The following is a 22,979-nucleotide window of genomic DNA, read 5'->3' as shown; positions in this document are numbered from 1 at the left end:
TGAAAATTTGTTTAAGTTGAAAATTTGTCGTTTAAGTTGAAAATTTGTTTAATAAAATGTTTATATAATTATGTATGATATTGTTTTTTATCGTAAATATATTTGTTGTATAACTTGGAAAATTGTTTATATATGTGTATGTTATTGTTTTTTCTCGGAAATATATAAATTATTAATTAAGAAATTGTATTTGCATTACTAATTGTTTATATACTTATTGCAGTTCGTAATCATATATTTTAAAAACAAAATATTTTTTAGTTCTCTAATTTGTTTTTGTGTTTTTTTGCAGCATGATTTTAGTTTTATCAATATGAAAGCCTTTGTGAACTTAAAAGGCTCGGGCGGTAACATATGGGAAGTATTTGAAGTTTTAGATGATGCCAGACGTGCCATTTTCAGAGATACCGTATTTAGTTATTTTATTGATGTCCCTCGTTTACAAGGGGACGCATTGTTGTTCCATAAAATGTTCATTCATCAGATCCGGCCGGACCCTGTTTTATCTCCAGATGGAATAAAACGATTATATTTTCGAGTAGGCAATACGAAAATGGTTTATGGGCCGGAAGAGTTTTGTTTGATAACCGGCTTCAATTTTGGGGAGTATCCAAAAAACATTGGGAGAAAAGGGTCGGAAAAATTATTAAGCAGTAAAAAAAGATGTTTATTGCGTGAACGGCTATTTCCGGACCATACTAATAGTTCGGTGAAAATCGGCGACCTGAAACGTTTAATTTTAAATCGAACATTCCTAGCACTTGACGACGTTGATGCAGTTAGAGTATGTTTGATATACATTTTGTGTGAATGTTTTTTGGGAAAAGAAGTTAATGATCGGGTGCCACAAGATTGATTTTTTTTTTACTATGTCAACTCGAACAGTGATCTGTTGTGTTATAAGTATAGTACACTGCATTCGTCAGTTAATTTTGACTATGAATTGCAGACATCTTAGAAGATTGGACTGCGATTTTGTGTAGAAACTACTATAAATTGACCTTAAGTTACATAAATACTTTATTAAATAAACCAATACAGCTGTTCAAATAATGTTTTTTAGATTCTACTCTCTTTCATTCAATCAAAATGAGTTCTATATCATGGAGCAATGAAGAGTTCTTGGTTCTTACACATGCTTATATTCATGTGTACGAGACAAGCAAGTTGAACGATCCAATATTTTGGAGCCGTTTAACCAATATTTTCAATGCTGAAAACCGAATGGCTACAAGAAACGATCGTGACGAACTAGACATCTTAGCAAGATGGTATGAAATGAAAACCGAAGTTCTATTATTCAACGATCTTTATACCAAAATTGACGACACCTGTTTAAATGCTACTGAGGAGGTCATCTTGGAAGCTACTAAGGAGGAATACAAGTCATTAAGTAACGGGTTGGAATTCCAGTCTGAAGCCGCTTGGAATATTTTGAAATATATCCCGTTTGTTTAAAATCTATTTTAGTTTATTATGTAAGTACTAGGTTATTTTCATGTATTTCGTATGTATTTTGTATGTATTTCGTTTGTTTAAAATCTATTTTAGTTTATTATGTGAGTACTAGGTTATTTTCATGTATTTCGTATGTATTTCATTTGTTTAAAATCTATTTTAGTTTATTATGTGAGCAACTCGTATGACTAATTTGAATTAATAAATGGCCATTGCATTAGTTTTCACAATACATTAGAATACATTAGTAACAAGGATTCCATGAACCATTAAAAACATTACAAGAATTATAGGAAAAACAACGACATAATACGAACAAAGCGTTAACGTAAAACACAAGTCCATGGGTTATTCTTAACAGAAATTAGAGCGGTCTACATGAAATACTGTTTATCTTTAACAACCTTCCAAACTTCCTCATATTCGAAGTCTTTGCCGTCATGCTCACAGATGTAAAAATCTGTAACAACTTCCAAGAACTCTTCTTCGTCACGATAACGAACATTGTTACTTTTCACATAATTACATGCTCGATTGAACCATGTCACTTCTTCCTTTACATCCATCCACTTAGTAACAACATCTGATTTTTCTCTTTTTTGTCCTTCTCCCATCTCATGGTTAAACAAAGATGTTATGCGAGTCCATTCATCACCAACTAGGCAATGCGGGGGAGCAAGTAACGATACACCATCCTTAACACTTAGCCAGCATCGTGTTAGAACTAAAACCTCGTTTGTCGTCCATGGCCTTTCAGAATTGGAACCAGGTACTTCATTCGAAGAACTTGCTGCATTCGACGACATTTCTAATAATGGGAGTTCGTTTCGTTTAGGTGATTTGGGTGTTTGGTTTTTAGATCTTAAACATCTATTTATATAAATAAATAGACTATGAATTAATACTTTGACTACGAAATGGTTATATTTGGACTACGATTTTCAGCTTTATGCAGTGTTTTATCATGTCAAACTATCATTTATCTCTTGTCACTTAAGGGTCCCACTACGATGTGCAGGTTACTACAGTGACTTGTCATTACTGTCTAGTTATTTCAAAGTTGGACTTGTCATTACTGTCTAGTATGTATAAATACCACTTATAGATCCAGTTTAATACAATATCGACTTTATTATGAGTTCCTCACACAAATTCGAAGTTTGCTCATGCAACGAAGTAGATTGTTACTATTGTGATTCGGTAGACCCTTTTTTTACACCCTCTTCAGCCGGGCCATATATGTCACATGAAAATTTTGAAGAATTAAAGAAGGCTGAAGCACAACAAGAAGAGGACAAAGAGTCATCCCGACTTCTCACTCAACTTGCTAATGATATTGAATCGGAATGCAAACAAGCTCAAGAATGGATTGACCTCAATAAAAAAAAAATCAAAGAACATAAAGATTGGATAAAAAAGAGTAAGAAGGCAACCAAAATGACTGAAAAATGGCTTGCTGAGAAGGATGAGCAGTTGATACACATTATGGTAAAAAAGGATCGTTTGGAAGACAAAATGAGAATTAGGGATGACTATATAACAATGGAGAAAGAGAAGTACCCATTGCAGTTCCCTGAGTTTAAAAATTAGTTACAAAGTTGTTGTAATATTATCATGAAACAGATTAGGTTGCAAAAGGATCGTTTGTTGTTTTTTTAAATAACATGTTGTAACTGTTAAAAAAAAATCTGCAAACTATATTTTATAATATAAAGGCTTCATTCATTGTTATAATAAACAAACTTAACTAAAATATGAAAGCATAGCAATGTCTTGTAAGAGTTAATAAAAATATTACAATACATAATAAGTAAACAAGTCATCATTACTCTTAATTTCAAGGTTGTTTTATATCAAAATCAGCGTTATAGGTTTGTGAGCAACCCGCTGAACCACCAATATTATATGCCATTTCTGCAGTAGAAATTATGTGACCTGCTCATTTAATGCAAACCTCGAGCAGTCTTGGTAATTGTTCACTGTTAAACATCTTATGACATGACCACAAGGTATCCCATCAAGTTGCCAATGCCTACATGTACATGTCATATGTTGAAAATCAACAATCACATTTTGTGCCCCCTTTTTGACCTTGCATTTCGTATTTGATATCATGCGAACATCCCATTTGGTAAAAGTTTTCTCGTTTTCTTTTACAACTTCATCCGCCCAAGGGGTAAGTATTGTTGTTGCTTCCGCTAAAAAAACAGCCAAAATGAAGAAGTTAAGATCAATAACATCAAAACTAATAAAACATTAATATTACAAATTTACTTAATACCTGCAAAGTTACGTCTTTGAAACCACCATTGTTGCATTGTAGCACGAAAAAAATCGATCAACATAAGTATTGGCACCTTATGTGCGTGTCTAGATAATGCATTTATAGACTCCGCACTGTTGGACGACATAAGATTGTATCGGTTCCCTTTAAAATGTGCCCTTGACCAGGTTTCTGGATTTATACTTTTTAAGTACTCCCATACTGGTTCTTTTGTCTTTTTCATAACATCCATGGCAGCATCAAAAGCATCAATTGTGTACGCCCTACACGCCTCCCAAAAAATTCCTTTAACCGTCTTACTCTTGCCGAATCTAGATACTATGTTGAAATACAAATGGACACCACATATTCCATGATGAGCATGAGGAAAAATGTTGGCAACGGATGTTGCTATAGATGGAGACTTATCAGATATAATTGTAAGCTCCTGCATATTTCCTATGCAATCATGTAGTTTTTGAAAAAACCATGTCCAAGAATCGGTACACTCATTTTTGCATATACCATATGCAACCGGTAATATTTGGTTTTGTCCGCCCTTAGTAACTGCAAGTAACATGGTACCTTTGAACTCGCCCTTTAGGTGAGCTCCATCTACTACTAGGGTCGGCTTACAAAAATTAACAAAAGCGCGTACCTACAATACATTGTATATCTATTCAAATACACCAAAATAAATATTAAAAAATTAATATAATATGATAATACTAACCGAGCAACCGAGTGCGACGTACAAAAACTCAAAGCGATCATCAGCATCTGTTTTAATATGTGTGACAGTACCCGGATTATGTTTGGCCAAGTTGTGACAATACACCGGAAGTTTGGTAAAAGAATCCTCTTTCTTACCCCTTAACGACAACAATGCATATTGCTTCGCACGCCATGCCTGACGGTATGAGATATTGATATTCAATTGAGCATTCATATCATTAACAATTTCTTTTCCCCGATAAACTCTACTATAGTCTTCAGCCAAAACATCAACAACATATTCACCCAAAACATATTTGTTTGCTTGTCGATGATTAGGTTGCAACAATGTTGAAGAACATGTGTGTACATCAACAAATTTATTCACTTGGAAAAGTCCATCAGAATTTTTAATTGCTTTTGCTCTTAGTAACCAAGAACAATTTTTCGAAACACACACAGCTTCATACCTTGATTTGGTGGATCTACTTGTCCTCGTCTAGAAACCTTCTCGAAGACATTTTTTACCAATACACCGCTTTAAAAGTTCTTTGTTCTTAAATATACTCTTACATTGAATCTTTTGAAGATTCATGTCTACCATCTGTGTTGGGATATCTTCATTAATATCAACTGGCCATGCTGGTACAGGGGGCATACCGTGAAAAAGGTTATCGGGAAACTTAGCTTTAACGTCATCACCCAACTCATCTCTATCGGAATTGCTTTGTAGCTCGGTTATATCTAAACATACATCATCAACATCAACATAATGCCCGTAAACATGATTTTTTTTTCATTTTTTTGACTTGAATTTTTTTTTCTTTTTAGTTTTATCTACCACACGCCTACTCATAACTTTAACTTCTTGTTCGACAACATCATCACAACGACCACCCACATCATCAAGATAAGTACCAACATCATCATCACCAACATGCTTATAATTCTCAGGATCCACATAGTGAATAGGCGAATAACTAACATTAACATTTTCAACAACATTGTGAAACTGAGGTACACTAGGAGTATTGAAAGTACCTATCGGATCGTTGCTCCCTTTATAACTGCATAAATTACCAACAAGCTGGTTTCCAATTTCACCACCCCATTAACCTCCTCAACTTCATCAACCACCACAAACACTTTCACAGCCCTTCATCCACTACATTTGATTACGTTTATCAACATTCTAACATCCATGTCCTCAACTATAGCTATATAATAATTTAATTCAGGATGGTGGAAATGAAGACTAATTCTATATTTGTCTAACAAACCAATTTTGCTTCTTACCAAAGATACAAAATCACTATAACTAATATACTCAGAAAATATCAAAGCAAGTTCAGAAATACCTCCCTGTGGACATATGTATTCCAGATTAGTTCCATTAACTTGCCATCTCCCACCGGTTACATGACAAACCAAATATTCAATCATTTTTTGAGCAAATTGTAGAGAAAGTTCCTAAACAAATAACAACCAAAATGATATTTTTCTACAAAAATTTTTATATAGCAACATGATTTCGTAGTCAAACCAATTCATTTCATAGTGAAACTAAAAATCTTTTAACCTCAGCATGAACCATCTCCATGATTCTTCACACTCTAAGGTTCCCAAACCAATTGCTAAGAGTAGTGGTTCATGATTTCCATCTAAAGCCACTGCGAAGTACATTGTTGTCAGATAGCTCCCAAGAAGGGGTAAATAACCCACATATATCAGCGGTATCATGCACCTAAGGAAGGTACGAATCTACATAAAAACTAACACATATTAGTGATAAGTAAAAACTAATCGAGATACATTACCATGAAATATTATATAACTCAATAAAAGAAGTATGTTATACCACGCAACCTAAAGCCACAAAACAGAATTGAAAGCGGTTGGTATCGGTTTTCTTAATGGCTGTGAAGGTATTAGGATTTTTTTCTTTGAAGGTTATGCAAGAAAATTGGTAGTTGAGAAAAGCTTCTTTCGCTGTAAGTACTCATTTTCAATACCGATGATAGTGCTCTACAATCATCACACAAATGCAATATGAAACAAATGCAATTATAAATAGAAAATATTGTATCTCTACTGTTCAAAATTCATAGTTTAACCTTTTAAATTCATAGTCAAACCAGTTCATTTCATAGTCAAATTTCACTGTCCGACATGACAATACTACAGAATGTACTTGTCTGCATTTCGTAGTTCAACTTTTTGAATTCATAGTCAAACCAGTTCATTTCATAGTCAAATTTCACTGATCGACATGACAATATTACAGAATGTACTTGTCTGCATTTCGTAGTTCAACTTTTTGAATTCATAGTCAAACCAGTTCATTTCATAGTCAAATTTCACCGACCGACATGACAATACTACAAAATGTACTTGTCTGCATTTCGTAGTTCAACCTTTTGAATTCATAGTAAAACCAGTTCATTTCATAGTCAAATTTCACCGACCGACATGACAATACTACAGAATGTACTTGTTTGCATTTCGTAGTTCAACTTTTTGAATTCATAGTTAAACAAGTTCATTTCATAGTCAAAAAGAATTGTCTGTAATTTCTATAAATGGGTGTCACTCAGTATGAAAAATTTAACTGAGAAAGTAATTTCGATTTAAAAGAAAAAGAAGGCTAATGGCATACTGCAATTGCGGAGGAGAACGTATCGTTAGGATTTCAGGTACAACTAAAAACCCAGGAAGATTGTTTTACGCTTGCCCATATTTGGTATCATGTTGTTAACGTCATTCAAATTTAAACCCTCGTGTTTACATGACAAAAATTTATTTTCTTACTGTCAATGTTAAATTTAACAGGGACCAAAATGATGGTTTATCAGTTGGGTTGATGAAGAGAAGGACCAATCATCTATGGTAATAACTAAAGTAGCTAACTCTAATAAGCTCTTTCAATCAGAAAATAAGAAGTTAAAGATAGTGTTAGTTTGTAGTTGGGTGTTGTTCTTGGCAGTTCTTGTTTACAAGTTGTAAGCTTTTCAATATTGTTTTTATGGTTTTGAAGTTGTTAGGTCAATAAATTATTGTATTTGTAACGTTAAAACAAATGTTGTAGTCGTTCTTATGTTGTATGTATTGATAAGTTATTAGTAGGTCATTAATTTGTTGTAACTGTCGTAACGTTAAATTTTTTGCCATCCGTTGAGTAAACTGTAAAAATAAACTAATAATCAAATCCAACATTAATTTAGATATACAATTATATAATCCAACTACATAGGACCAAGACTAGACCCCCAAAATTTTTTTGCCATCCGTTGACGGAACTCTAAAGCTGCGTTCTTTGGGTCAATAAGAACACGTATTGGTTGACCTGAAACGAATTGCTCCATAAACATACAAACAAAAACACCGCAATCTCCCAAATGACTACTTTGTTGGGAAACATTTTCTTCATAAATGAATTGCATATTCAATGGAATCCTTGGGATGTTCCTCCGGGCCCAATACTTAATCTTGTCCAAATAATTTGCCACCCGACGTTCAAATTTGGAAAAGATTCCTTCAGATTTGAATTTTTCATAAGCCCCTCTACCAAGACTGTCATAAATATGCACTTCCATTGACGCTAATCGTAGTTCCCCAAATAGCCAATGATTAGGGGATGAATGAATCGGCAATAAGACCTGTATAAGGATCAGAAAATAAAATTATGTTTTTTTACATCACGATACAAAACATAACAAAATAACGATATTATTTTCAATATAAACAATTAAGTTTACCGTATCAACATCCCACCAAGCAACCATGAAGTTGGGGTACGTAGCAATACCAGCCATAAACGCCCTCCAGTCCTATCATTCTTCCAAAACATGAGAAACAAAAAAATTTGGAGGCATTATTGTATGTCGGTCGCTCTCAAACCGTCTCTCCATCAATAGTCGGTACCAAATGGTTATATGCTGCACACATGATACTTTTGTTATTGACTAAAAAACAATTAACTTTTAAAATAATAAATTAACAATTAATTTACCGCTGATTCCAACCATCCGTCGTGTGTATGCCCAAACAATAAGCTCCAAAAATCTCTATCTAACACAAAATTAAACAAACGATGTTGGACATCATATGAATGAAATAAATAATTTTGGATGACAACCTCACCACCTGCTACGTAAGGTTGCAGGCGCAACATGGAGAAGTCATGAGCAACACCAAAAACTGGAGGAGGAACGGGGCTTGTTGATTTGATATCAACCTTCTTTTTTGTTCTTCTTTTTTGCTTCGGTGTCGTGTGCAACTAAAAACAATATTCAAATGTTTAAATCTATATCTTTCAGATAATTCACATAAACATAAAATCATGAGTTTATAAATAAAACGAATACCTCGGTGTAAGGAGGGCACAAATATTGTGATGGTTTTTGAGTCCTCGGTTTATCGGATGTAACTTCTTTGCCATCATACTCATCAAAATAATCTACAATTCCCGTTATTATTATTTCGTCTTCGTCCGGCACATCATCATCAAATTTGTTCCCCGCATTGTCATTCCTCTCCTCCGACTCCTACATTAAAAATAAAACTTTATACTTAATAACGAAATACACATAATTTAATAAGCAATAATATCTAATTAAATAAATGATTTAATCTACTAAAAACAAAATATAAATTAATGTAACTATAAGAACCTCTTTAACTTCACTATAATCATTTACATCAAACACATCATCAAATTTGTTCCCTGCATAGTCATTCCTCTCCTCCAACACCTACATTAAAAATATAACTTTTTACTTAATAACGAAAGACACATTATTAAAAAGTAATTATTAAAATCGTAAATGTAATATCTATAACAACCTTGTCGTCTTGAATATCACCAAAAACATTTTCAGTTGTATTGTTTTTATTCATCACTTCATCTTGCACAACCTATATTTTCAAATATAAAATATGAACACAGGTATTCATATATGTTAATAAAATTTAAAAAATAATGTAGCGTGTAACTAACCTGTTTATCATATTTTCTTTGTGACACTATCGGATCATCAAAAGTAATGTCGTTCCAAAATTGTTCAGTATTCACTTCTTCAACAAAAACCTCTGTAGGTTGTCGGTTCATAAACACATGCTGCTTCAGTGCATGTAGCCGTTTCAACACCTCGTCTAAGTTGTGTTTCTCACTGCCCCTACCTCTACCATGAGAGCGACCACTGGATGACATACTAGACGAAGATTCGTCTTGTCTCCTAAAATGGTCCCGTACTGGGGATAGAACTGCTTTCCCTTCACCATATACATACTCTTGAAATGACATATAATAACAAGATGTCATCTCACCATCACCCGGTAACATGTTTTGTCTTGGTGGTTGCCCCTCCTAAAAAATTCAACATATTAAAAATGCATATAAAAGTATAATAATCAAGTTTATTAATAATAAACGAAAAATTTATAAACCTGTATCTTTGACCAAATCTTGTTCACGTCAACCCATTTCAATTTTTTTGTTCCACTCCATCGTTTCATCCGAGGCAAGTCTTTATTTTTTCTCAATACAAATCCACATGCACGAACAGCCAGAATCATCTCATATATCCATATCTACATTTTTTTTTACAATTACAGTAATAAAAGTTAAAATTAAAATAAAAAACATAACAATAAAACAATTTAAATATAAGAAAATTTTTATACCCTTATTGGAGCCGTAAATCCTGAGACGGAGTACTTTAAAGTTTGATGACGCTCAGAAAGTGATAAATAATTATGTATTTTGTTCCATATATCCTCAAGGTCAACATAAGTAAAATCCCAAAAATAGCCACCCCAAGCGAAACTAACAAAACAAAAAACAAAATTGGTTTTTATATAAATTATAACTTTAATAAAATAAAACTTTTAACGTAAACAAAATATACCTGTTCCAGAGATCCAAATTCTCAGCCAAAAAAACCAATCTTGTGGCACCCAATCATTAACTTCTTTTCCCAAAAAACATTCACACAAAATGTATATCAAACATACTCTAACTGCATTAACGTCGTCAAGTACTAGGAATGTTCGATTTAAAATTAAACGTTTCAGGTCGCCGATTTTCACCGAACTATTAGTATGGTCCGGAAATAGCCGTTCACGCAATAAACATCTTTTTTTACTGCTTAATAATTTTTCCGACCCTTTTCTCCCAATGTTTTTTGGATACTCCCCAAAATTGAAGCCGGTTATCAAACAAAACTCTTCCGGCCCATAAACCATTTTCGTATTGCCTACTCGAAAATATAATCGTTTTATTCCATCTGGAGATAAAACAGGGTCCGGCCGGATCTGATGAAGGAACATTTTATGGAACAACAATGCGTCCCCTTGTAAACGAGGGACATCAATAAAATAACTAAATACGGTATCTCTGAAAATGGCACGTCTGGCATCATCTAAAACTTCAAATACTTCCCATATGTTACCGCCCGAGCCTTTTAAGTTCACAAAGGCTTTCATATTGATAAAACTAAAATCATGCTGCAAAAAAACACAAAAACAAATTAGAGAACTAAAAAATATTTTGTTTTTAAAATATATGATTACGAACTGCAATAAGTATATAAACAATTAGTAATGCAATACAATTTCTTAATTAATAATTTATATATTTCCGAGAAAAAACAATAACATACACATATATAAACAATTTTCCAAGTTATACAACAAATATATTTACGATAAAAAACGATATCATACATAATTATATAAACATTTTATTAAACAAATTTTCAACTTAAACGACAAATTTTCAACTTAAACAAATTTTCAACTTAAACGACAAATATATAAACAATTTTTATCTTTCTAATTAAAAGTAACATTTTATAACCATATAAACAAACAATTTTTCAAATAAAACGATAACCAAATTAACAATTTTGCAAGTTATACAACAACTTTATCCAAATTTTCAACTTATACGACAAACACAAACAATTTCTAACAATATATATACGACAAATTTTCAACTTATACAAATGTTATACTTATACGACAAATATATATACAAACGACTATTTTGCACATACTATAATTTAACTATTTTTCACTTTATATAAACAATTATACGATAAGAATATACAAGTTTTCAGGTTATACAGCAACTAAACAAACAACAAAAATAACAAATTGTAAACATTATCTACACAGTCTCTACTTGTACATTCAAACAAACACTAACAAAATAGCATTTAAACTTCAAGTATACTAAAGAAATATTAAAACTATCAAACACAACAAAATTACCCTTTTTTAACACTAAATAATACAATAAATGATAAAATAAAAAAAGTTTAAACATTAAAAGAGTTAAAATCTAACCATATTTGCGGGATTGTTGACATAATCCTCCATTTTCTTCAAAAACTAGCCAAAATTCCGAGAGAAGCCCAAAGATAGAGAGAGTTTTTGTGTAGAGAAGGGTGAAAAATGGAGAAAAAAACGTTTATATAGTGAAAGAGAAGGGGATTTCGCAAATGGACAACGATTTCGCAGATGACACATCTCATCTGCGAATGTACAAGCACCTAAAGCACAGTTGTGCTTTAGGTGCTTGTACATTCGCAGATGAGATGCTGATTTCGCAGATGGGGCATCTCCATTTGAACAGGGTCAGCCCATTCCCTACAATGGAGACTGAAGTTTCTACAACCTCACTGAAGGGGGTTCTGCTGATAGAGTCCTACCGATCATGGTGCGTAGGATTTCTTGGAACACGATAATGGCTTAGGCGACTATAAATCAAGTCTTGGAAGTTGACGCCAACTCTGGTGTTAACATTGTCTACATTCGCCAACTAGAGTCTGCTCATGAAAGGACTCTGGTCCGCAATGCAAATCTACAGAGGGAACTTGCTGAAACCCGAGCTGAAGTTAGAGAACTTCGAGCTCAGCAAGCAAGGTCGGACAGGCGTATAAGGGACATTGAACGTCTACTGTCAGGATCAAGGACTCATGCTAGCAGTTCTCGTCGCCGATAGAATATCGTCAACTCATCTTTTGGATATAACCTAGTTTATGTAAAACTTTGGTCTAATTTCCTATCTGTATAAATCTTAGACCTGTTAGGTCTTGATCTAGTCTTAATTCTGTCAAAATTTTCCATCTTGGTTGATGTAAGGCCTACTTCTAGGCCATTTTTCCCGAACTTGTTACATCTGTAATTCCAGTATTATTGACAGATATCTAATCTTATGGAAATTATTATCCAAATGCTATCTTCTTCAGTTAGTCATACTATTCCTTCTGTTGTTGGGCTATGGGAATTTAGTCCATGAGACACATTCATTAATCATTTATTCTTATCCATGTCGTCATCTTTTAAACGTACATTTAAAGATGCCGCCACGCAGAAGTACAAGGCGAAACCCAAACAACGAAGCACCAATACCACCACCTGAACCTCTTCAACCACCAAATCCTTTCGATGCCAACATGTTCCAGGCAGCTTTCACAGCAGCAGTTGCAGCTGCTGTGTCAGCAATCAACGCTCCTGCCCCTAGTGGATCAGGAACAGGTGCACCACCCTCGAATCACGGCGAGAGCCATGGACACCCTCGAGAATGCACCTACAAGGACTTCACAAACGCCAAACCCCGCAGCTTCAATGGTACTGGTGGGGTTATGGTGTTAAGACAGTGGATTGAGAAGATGGAATCTGTCTTCGAGATCTGCGGATGCCAAGAAGGCAACAAGGTCAAGTTTGCAGCTTGTACCTTCTCTGAGCGAGCACTAACATGGTGGAACAGCCATGTTAACTATCTAACTTTGGTGGTGGCGTATTCCATCGGCTGGGAAAAGTTGAAAGACATGCTGATGAAAGAATACTGTCCTCGAGGTGAAATACAAAAACTCGAGCAAGAATTCTGGGGGCTACAAATGGTTGGATCCGACATCACTACCTACACAAATAGGTTCTGTGATTTGGCAAACTTATGCCCTGATATGGTTGCTCTCCAGAGCAAAAAGATCGAGAGATATATATGGGGACTGTCGCCCCAGATCCAGTCAAGTGTGATCGCTTCCAGGCCTATTACCTTTGATAGCGCCAAGGAACTGGCACAATCCCTCATTGATCACCGGAAACCTCAGAACCCAACAATCCCTACACCCGTACCCCAAAAGTCCAACCCCGACAACAACAAGAAGGGGTGGAATAAGAGGAAAAGAGGGGCTTCGCAAGGATCCTCCAATAAACAACAACGTGTGGCGATCAATGTTGCCACAGTGACTCCTGTTGTCCCTGCGAACCCCTTACCAGCAAAAACTTATGCTGGAACTCTTCCGAAGTGCAACAAATGCAGCTTCCACCACCACGGACCTTGCAAGGAGATGTTCTGCTCTAACTGCAACAGGAAGGGGCACACCGCCCGTTTCTGCAAGGCTCCAACAGCTCAAGCCGCCCAGGTTCCTAATGTTGGTATGGGCCAAACTTGCTACGGTTGTGGCGAAGTGGGCCACTACAAGAGGAACTGCCCTAAAGCAAGAATGGCTGGAGGGGTAGGAAGAGTTATGGACCTAGGCCACGAGGAAGCGGTAGCTGATCCAACGATAGTTACTGGTACGTTCCTCCTCGATAACTCATATGCTTGCATACTTTTCGATAGTGGAGCCGAGAAAAGCTTTGTAAGTCACAAATTTGCACACCTTCTTAAACAAAAACCATGTGCATTAGATAGTTCATTCACGGTAGAAATGGCTAACGGGAAAACAGAGAGTACAAACTGCATATACGTAGGTTGTACCTTAACTTTAGATGGCCATACTTTCAAGATAGATCTCATGCCAGTCCCAATTAAATGTTTCGACGTTATCATCGGTATGGATTGGTTGAGTCTTCTTCGCGTCGACATTATGCGCTTCGAAAAAGCAGTTCGTCTTAACCTTCCTAACAACAAAACTTTAGTTATCTACGGCGACAAACCTAGTACGAGCCTTCACATCATTTCGTGCATTCAAGCCCAGAAGTGCTTACGGAAAGAGTACCATGCATTTCTCGCACACGTCGTCGATACCAGTCAAGAACTGAAAGACATCCAGAAAATCCCAGAAGTGCGCGACTTTCCCGACATATTCCCAGAAGAACTTCCCGGTTTACCACCACAACGCTAAGTCGAGTTCAGAATCGACTTAGTGCCAGGGGATACCCCCGTAGCCAAATATCCTTATCGACTGGCACCGGCTAAAATGCGGGAACTTTCCAGTCAACTTAACGAACTCCTCAAGAAGGGATTCATTCGACCAAGCTTCTCACCATGGGGAGCACCGGTCTTGTTCGTCAAGAAGAAAGATGGATCGTTTCGCATGTGCATCGACTATAGAGAACTCAACAAACTTACCATTAAAAATCGTTATCCCTTGCCCCGCATCGACGATTTATTTGATCAACTTCAAGGAGCCAACTACTTCTCGAAGATAGATCTGCGATCCGGATATCACCAACTACGAGTGTTAGAGGAGGATGTTCCCAAGACAGACTTCCGAACTCGTTATGGACACTACGAGTTTGTAGTGATGCCGTTCGGATTAACTAACGCACCCGAAGTATTCATGGATCTGATGAATAGGGTGTGTCGTCCTTACTTGGATCAGTTCATCATCGTCTTCATTGATGACATACTCATCTACTCTCGAAGTAAGGAGGAGCATAGTCAACATCTCCGTAAAATCTTAGAAACATTGCGATCGGAGAAGCTCTACGCGAAGTTCTCGAAGTGCGAATTTTGGATTCGGCGAGTCGAATTCTTGGTCCATGTTGTTAGCGAAGAGGGAATACACGTGGACCCTTCCAAAATTAAGGCCATCGAGAACTGGTCAGCACCAAAGACACCTACTGAAATTCGTCAATTTCTAGGTCTAGCTGGCTACTATCGCAGGTTCATTCAGAACTTCTCCAGCATAGCGAAACCTCTTACAACCCTGACCCAGAAAGGCGTGGCCTTTGACTGGGAAGAGAACAGGAAAGAGCGTTCCAAACGCTCAAACGAGCCTTGTGCACCGCCCCGATATTATCCCTTCCCGAAGGGATAGAAGACTTCATTGTCTATTGCAATGCATCCAATCAAGGACTCGGATGTGTTCTGATGCAGCGAGGTAAAGTCATAGCCTATGCCTCGAGACAGCTGAAGACACATGAGGTTAACTACACAACCCACGATCTTGAACTAGGAGCAGTTGTGTTTGCTCTGAAGATCTGGTGACATTACCTGTACGGTACAAAAAGCACGATCTTTACAGACCATAAGAGTCTACAACACATTTTCGACCAGAAAGAGCTCAACATGAGACAACGACGGTGGGTCGAGTTACTCAGTGATTATGAGTGCGAAATTCGTTATCATCCGGGTAAAGGCAATGTAGTAGCCGACGCCCTAAGTCGGAAAAAATATACTGGTCGTAGAGTCAGATCTTTGACTCTAACTATCCATTCACACTTGTCCACGCAAATAAAGGAGGCTCAGCTCGACGCTTTGAAACCTGAAAACGTGGCTGGTGAATCCCTTAGAGGGATGGATAAGAACTTGGAAGTCAAGGGTGGCGGAGCCTTATACCTCATGGATCGGATCTGGACACCGAAACACGGTGGCTTCAGAGACTTGGTCATGACCGAAGCTCACAACACTCGTTATTCCGTCCACCCGGGTTCAGATAAGATGTATCTGGATCTTAAAAAGTTATACTGGTGGCCTAACATGAAAGCAGATATTGCTACCTTCGTGAGTAAATGTCTTACTTGCGCAAAGGTCAAGGTCGAATACCAGAAACCCTCCGGTCTTCTACAACAGCCGGAGATACCAGAATGGAAGTGGGAGCGGATCACTATGGACTTCATAACCAAGTTTCCCAAGACGACGGGTGGACTTGATTCCATATGGGTCATCGTCGATAGACTGACCAAGTCTGCACACTTCCTACCGATCAAAGAAACAGACAAGATGGAGAAACTTACCAGAACTTACATTAGGGAGATTGTAAGGCTACACGGTGTTCCTTTATCTATCATCTCGGACCAAGATAGTAGATTCACTTCGAGGTTCTGGCAATCATTACAAAGTTCCCTAGGAACTAGGCTGGACATGAGTACAGCCTACCATCTACAGACCGACGGGCAAAGTGAGAGAACTATCCAAACCTTAGAAGATATGTTGCTTGCCTATGTGATTGACTTTGGAAAAGCTTGGGATATCCATTTACCCCTTGTTGAATTTTCCTACAACAACAATTATCATACGAGCATAAAGGTAGCTCCATTCGAGGCCCTCTATGGCCGAAAGTGCAGATCCCCTCTGTGCTGGGCTGAAGTGGGTGATACCCAGTTAGCTAAGGGACGAGTCCCCAAAAGCACTATCACGGGTCCGGAGATCATTCGGGAAACGACAGAGAAGATCGTTCAAATTCGTGAACGGTTGAAAGCCTCTAGAGACCGACAAAAAAAGCTACGCTGACAAGCGTAGGAAACCATTGGAGTTCCAGGTGGGCGACCGAGTCCTACTGAAGGTCTCACCCTGGAAGGGCTTGATACGCTTTGGAAAGCGTGGGAAGCTTAATCGAAGATACATAGGGCCTTTCGAGATTCTCGCAAGAATCGGCCCTGTGGCTTACAAGCTCAATCTACCGCAAGAACTCAGTAACGTACATTCTACCTTCCACGTGTCAAACTTGAAAAAGTGTCTATCCGACGAGACTCTTGTTATTCCACTCGACGAGATCGAGATCAACGAGAGCCTCAACTTCGTGGAGGAACCAATAGAGATCATGGACCGAGAGGTCAAGCAAACAAAGCAGAGTCGTATCCCGATAGTGAAGGTGCATTGGAACGCAAAGCGTGGACCGGAATTCACTTGGGAACGTGAGGATCAGATGAAACTGAAATACCCTCACCTTTTTGCTTAGTTATTTGTAATTTCTTATTTGCTTAAATTCTAATTTCGGGACAAAATTCCTTCTAACGGGGGGATGATGTGACAACCCGGAATTTCCATTCTGTACAAACTATATCACTTCAATAGAAGTTGTAGCAGTCACAATTAATTTTCAGACTTTTCGCGTAAGTTTCCAATTGAAATGAAAAATAAGATCATAATGACATGTTGTCTACTACATAACTTCATAAGACAAGAAATGGAAGTAGATCCTTTTGACAATGAATGTCATCGGGACGAGGGAACCGGAGATGTTGGACCTGAAGATGTTGATAATATTACTTCTGTAGGGACTTCGAATGAATGGACCATATTTAGAGATAATTTAGCGGAGTCCATGTTTGCATCTAGGGGCGCGGCAAATTAAATTGGCATTTTGCTTATCTATTTATGATGTATCTCTATGTTGGACAAATTGTTGTATTGTTTGCTTATCATTACGTTGAACAATTGTTGCTTTTTTAATGTTATGTTGGACAAATTGTTGCTTTCTTAATGTTATGTTGAACAATTGGCATTTTGCTTGTCTATTTATAATGTATCTAAAATTAGTTGTGATACTTATCTATTGGTTTTTGTTGTGTTTATATAGGTATGACAAGTCAAATTAGAAATTATAAGACATGGACAAACAATGAAGAAGCAAAGCTAGTTGAGGCATTAGTGAATATGACAAATGCTGGAGGATTTAAAGCCGATAATGGTTTTAAGTCGGGTTATTTGCAACATCTTGAGCAAGCATTAAAACAATCACTTCCGGACTCGGGTATTTTAGGTAAGCCACATATTGAGTCAAAGATAAAAACCATGAAGAGAGATTGACAATGTGTCTACGATATGGTAAACGGTTCAAACACAAGCGGGTTTGGTTATGATTCTGAAAAGCATTGTGTTACTGCTGAGGATCCGGTTTGGGAGGCGTACCTACAGTTACATGATGTTATAATATTTTTATTTTTATAGATTATAATGAAGTGACTATATAGAAATATTTTATTTTTTATATAAGTTATCATGTTGGTAAATAGGTTCATAAAGAAGCGACTAGATGGAAACACAAATCATTTCCTTACTATGAAGATCTTTGCATTGTTTTTGGAAAAGACCGCGCTCAAGGAAATAGAGCTAGAGATTTCATTGAGATGGAGCAAGATGTGAACTTAGAAGAAGAAATGCAAGAGTTGGATGATGACATACTTGAATCCGAGGAAATTAGTCATAATACATCAGTGCAAAATGATGAAACTTCACCTAGTGTTCGCTCTAATAAAAGGAAACGGCGTGCCGATGATGTGTTCCATAATGCGGTTGGTTTGATTACTGAAAGTCTTTTTGAACAACAAAAGAACATCCAACATAGCCAAACATTATCTTCTGCATCCTGTTTATTTGACTCTAATCATGTGATATCATCTCAACACTTTCAAACACACGTTGAAAATTATAAGCATGTGTGTTAGGGAACAATAGTTGTTAGTTTCTGATGTAATAATGGATGCAAAATGTTGCCTGTTACAACCTTAGAGTATTGACAAAAGTATCCCTATTATTCTAATTTAAAAGCTAGCTACATTTATCATATATACTTAAACTATATTTATTAGCAACCCATCATGATCCATTTTTTATTAAAAAATAAATTTCTTTCTCGTATATATCTAAAGTATCCAACCAGGCAAATTCAAAATTTAACCATTTAACACAACCAGAATTTTGTATTATATGGAAACTAAAAACAATAAGATATATTGTTTTATAAATTTTCAATAAACATATAATCAGATCTATAAATAATTATTAAAATTAAAAGAAATGACCATTCATAGACTGCCATGTGTGTAGATCATGGTCGTGACTATGAGATTGCCAGCCGACCACATACTCTCAATTGGTCTTCCAATTTTATTATTTATTTAATTTTCTTTCTTGGTTGTTTAAGTTTTCCAACCAATCGGTCGCCCTCCTTTACCAATAAACATGGCAAAGCTGTAGAACACACATACCTCATACCACTAGCTTTCCTTCCATGTGAAAGATTTTTCATTTTGAAACTATAAATGGTCAGTTACCAATGCATGTTCCAATACTGAATGCCTTAAAAATGGTTAGTTTTATAAAATTATTGCTTACATACCGATAATCATTTAATCACACACTCAATATACAAAATAGGATTATGATACGACATCACCAAAGTTTTTATTTTTTATTTTTTATTTTATTTATTTATTTATTTTTTATTAATAAGAACGCTAAAAAAAGTTTGGACGGTCAATACGCAAAATAGGATTACGATGCGACATCATTGACCATGATGCTGGAAACTAAACGGTTAATAAATACCATTTTTTGGCACATTAAAGTTAAATTAAATTTTCATAATTTACAGAAATGCCCAAATTTGGTATTTTGGTCATTATTCTAAAAAGGGCCCCTAGGTTTTACAAATTTGTTATTAGCCACTATTTTGAATATTTGTGACGTTTAGTCATGTTCCATTACATTAACTAAAATTTATTTGTTCTTAAAAAAGATGTACATATTTTAATGGCAAAAAACATATACTCTTTGGTTTACATTTTATTGCACCTTACATGTGAAAGATGTTTGAGGAAATATGAAAGAAAGAGATATTAAAGGGGTCTAAATGAAAAATCCCCCTAGCATTTAACGATGATGCCCGCGTCCAACTACCCATCCCAACAGATATTATATTTGGCAAAAGTCACCGCCAGCATTAACCGTCCAATTAAATGATGCCACCAGCCAACAACAGATTATACAAATATTAATAAGTTTCTGTATATAGTTATAAATCTCTATATTTCCCATGTTTACAAAGAAACTAAAACAGAAAACAGATGGAGAACAATAGTATTATGCAGAATAATGAAAGCAGCCAAGAAGAACAAAAGAAGATTATGCAAATGAGGACTTTAGTTGAAAAGCAAGATCCAACCTCCAAGGTACATGACTTAATGCTAAATGTACAAGTCAAACTCGATCTAGTAATTATCTTATCTTAATATATAGTATAATTCAAATTTGTGTATTAGGAATATGATGATTTGGAAATCAGAAGGTTTCTTCGTGCTCGTGATATGGACATTGAGAAAGCCTCTGCTATGTTTTTAAAGTTTGTTAAATGGAGAAAAACATTTGTTCCAAATGGTTCAATTTCTGTATCGGAAATCCAAAATGAATTAGCGCAAAATAAGATGTTCATGCAAGGAACTGATAAAAGTGGACGCTTGATAACAGTCGTGTTTGGTGGAAGACATTACCAAAACAAAACAGGAGGCCTCGAAGAGTTCAAACGTATGTTAATGTTTCTTACACTCACAAAATTAATTTTCCTTTTTTTTTTTTCTCTCAAATTAATTGCGATTAGAATTAAACCACAGGTTTTGTGACCTTCATACTTGAAAGAATAACTTCAAGGTATGACCATATATATATATATAAAAAAAAAGTTTAAATAATATTTTTTTATATAACAAATATTTCAAATATGAATATATCAGGATGCCAGCTGGACAGGAAAAGTTTGTTGCTATTGCAGATGTAAAAGGATGGGGATATTCAAACAGTGATATACGTGGATATCTTGCCTCCCTATCTATTTTGCAGGTTTACAACCATCTAATTCATTCTTCACTGATATAATTGGGTACATATTTTTTTTAACTATAATGTCCGAATAAGAAAAAAACAAAAACTGAAAGTACAATTATATAACTGGGTAGATCTTTCAAGAAAAATAGAATTGAAAGTATAAATTAGTAAGATTGATGTTTATGACAGGATTATTATCCAGAAAGGCTTGGGAAAATGTTTGTGGTGCATGCTCCTTCCATATTTATGACAGCATGGAAGATGATTTATCCTTTTATTGATGAAAAAACAAAGAAAAAGGTAAGGTGGAATTATTGGCGAATAAGATCAAGCACACGAAGTAAAAGTAATAAAATATGATTGAATTTATGTTTACATTACATTGCAGATCGTATTTGTTGATAGTAAGCAGCTGAAGTCAACACTTTTAAAAGACATTGACGAAAGTCAACTTCCAGAAATCTATGGAGGCAAAATGAAATTGGTTCCCATCCAAGATAGCTAGTTTGATTTATGTTCTCCTAAGAAGTGAGATCATTCATTAAAGAAAGAGTCATAAGGGGCTGTTTCTTTTTTCTGTTTTACTCATTAAGCATTGTATGGGTAAGGTGCTGAATGGATAAATCATGTATGATGTCTGGATTCCGGAGGGAGTATGTTTGTATCAACTTTGGACTGTATAAACAGTCTGAATATGAAAATTTGACCATTTCACCACCAACAGTTGATAGTTATTTAAGGACTGTTATAAATTGAAAGTGTGAACATTGGTGAAAGTTAATTGAGAATAACAAAGATGTAGCACATTTTATATTTTAAATGGAGAATCACAAAGAGACATTTATAAAGAAACAAATGATTTTTGATTTTTGTCAAATTAGCATGCATAGCTTGATAATTTTGTTATGAAAAACAGAGAAATATTTTCTCAGTTTTGATTTTTTTTTTTTTTTTTTGATTTTTTTCCTTTTTGTGGCGTGAACTGTGATGAAGAAGGAGAATTTTTTTTATGAATCATGCTTATGTGGTATCAGAAAACAAACAATTCACGAAGAAATCATGGATTATTAGATTTGATTATGAGGAAGGACCAAGAAATCACAAAGAATACTAGACGTACTGCTGGGAAAAAAATTGAAATGAATGAATTTAAGGTTAAAAATAACGTCTCAATGGATAAACACACCCTCACCCAGCCCATTAAGATGTTCCATGTATTAAATTAAAAATAAATAACCGTTATATATACGATTTTAGACTTTAGATTAAGGTGCTATTCATTTTTTTAACTTAATGGGCTTGATGGATTAAACATTTAATGGAACCTAATGATTTCATGGGTTAAGAGACTAAGGATGTGTTTGACAAAACTAGTTGGAAACTAAAAGTTGTAGTTTTTATTTGTGCAGACGTGTTCAACAAAAGTAGTTGTTAGTTTTTAAAGGAGTAAAATTAGATAAAACCAAAAGCTACTTGAAGTAGTCTTTGATTTAGGAGCTTTTGTTTAAAATAAATGCTAAAAACTCATACTACCGAGCGAAGTTTTTTCTTAAAGCTAAAAGCTTCCAACAACTTTCAAAAGCTCCATGACGAATACCTATTGGTCCATTTTTTATCCCAACTCTTCTTACGTTACAAGTAACTATTCCTGCATTAAAAGTGATGAATATTGTGAATTTTGATTTTTTGGAATGCTAGGGTAAAATGATCATTTAGTAAATGGTTTATTAAATCTAGAAAATAAAGAGACCTTCTGCATACAACACTTCATCAAAACACATATCATTACCCATTCAACTACTTCACCCATATTTCACCCATATAGTATTCGATAGAAAAAAAAAAAAAAAAAAAAGCCTCTTAGTGTTGTCCATATTAAGCCCATTAAGTCAAAATGAAACAACACTTAAGTAAAGTGTGTTGTTTATAATGGTTGGTTTTAGAACTTGTTACAAGTAAAACTAGTTATAAAAAAAACTCGCT

General features: G+C 35.4%; 1 protein-coding gene and 1 pseudogene across 1 annotated transcript; both read left to right on the top strand.

The window, feature by feature from the left end:
• The first annotated feature begins 18,012 nt into the window (after positions 1–18,012).
• LOC145053798 (uncharacterized) lies at positions 18,013–19,373 on the top strand (annotated as a pseudogene).
• A 788-nt stretch (positions 19,374–20,161) lies between these two features.
• On the top strand, positions 20,162–21,717 carry LOC145083636 (CRAL-TRIO domain-containing protein YKL091C-like). Its single transcript, XM_079023393.1, has 6 exons — positions 20,162–20,347; positions 20,438–20,699; positions 20,786–20,822; positions 20,906–21,011; positions 21,186–21,296; positions 21,385–21,717. Exons 1-6 carry the CDS (start codon positions 20,243–20,245, stop codon positions 21,499–21,501), a joined length of 738 nt encoding a protein of 245 aa, XP_078879519.1. The 5' UTR covers positions 20,162–20,242; the 3' UTR covers positions 21,502–21,717.
• The last annotated feature ends 1,262 nt before the right edge of the window (positions 21,718–22,979 follow it).

This window comes from Lactuca serriola, chromosome 1 (assembly GCF_051521515.1).
Source record: "Lactuca serriola cultivar US96UC23 chromosome 1, Lser_US96UC23_V15, whole genome shotgun sequence".
Classification (NCBI taxonomy): domain Eukaryota; kingdom Viridiplantae; phylum Streptophyta; class Magnoliopsida; order Asterales; family Asteraceae; genus Lactuca; species Lactuca serriola.
This window is presented reverse-complemented; position numbering and strand designations above follow the sequence as displayed.

Bases quoted from the DNA above. Each gene is read 5' to 3' on its own strand.
- LOC145083636 (XM_079023393.1), top strand. From the start codon at position 20,243: ATGGAGAACAATAGTATTATGCAGAATAATGAAAGCAGCCAAGAAGAA. The intron at 20,348-20,437 runs GTACATGACTTA...TTTGTGTATTAG, and splicing joins AGCAAGATCCAACCTCCAAG to GAATATGATGATTTGGAAAT. The intron at 20,823-20,905 runs GTATGACCATAT...TGAATATATCAG, and splicing joins CTTGAAAGAATAACTTCAAG to GATGCCAGCTGGACAGGAAA.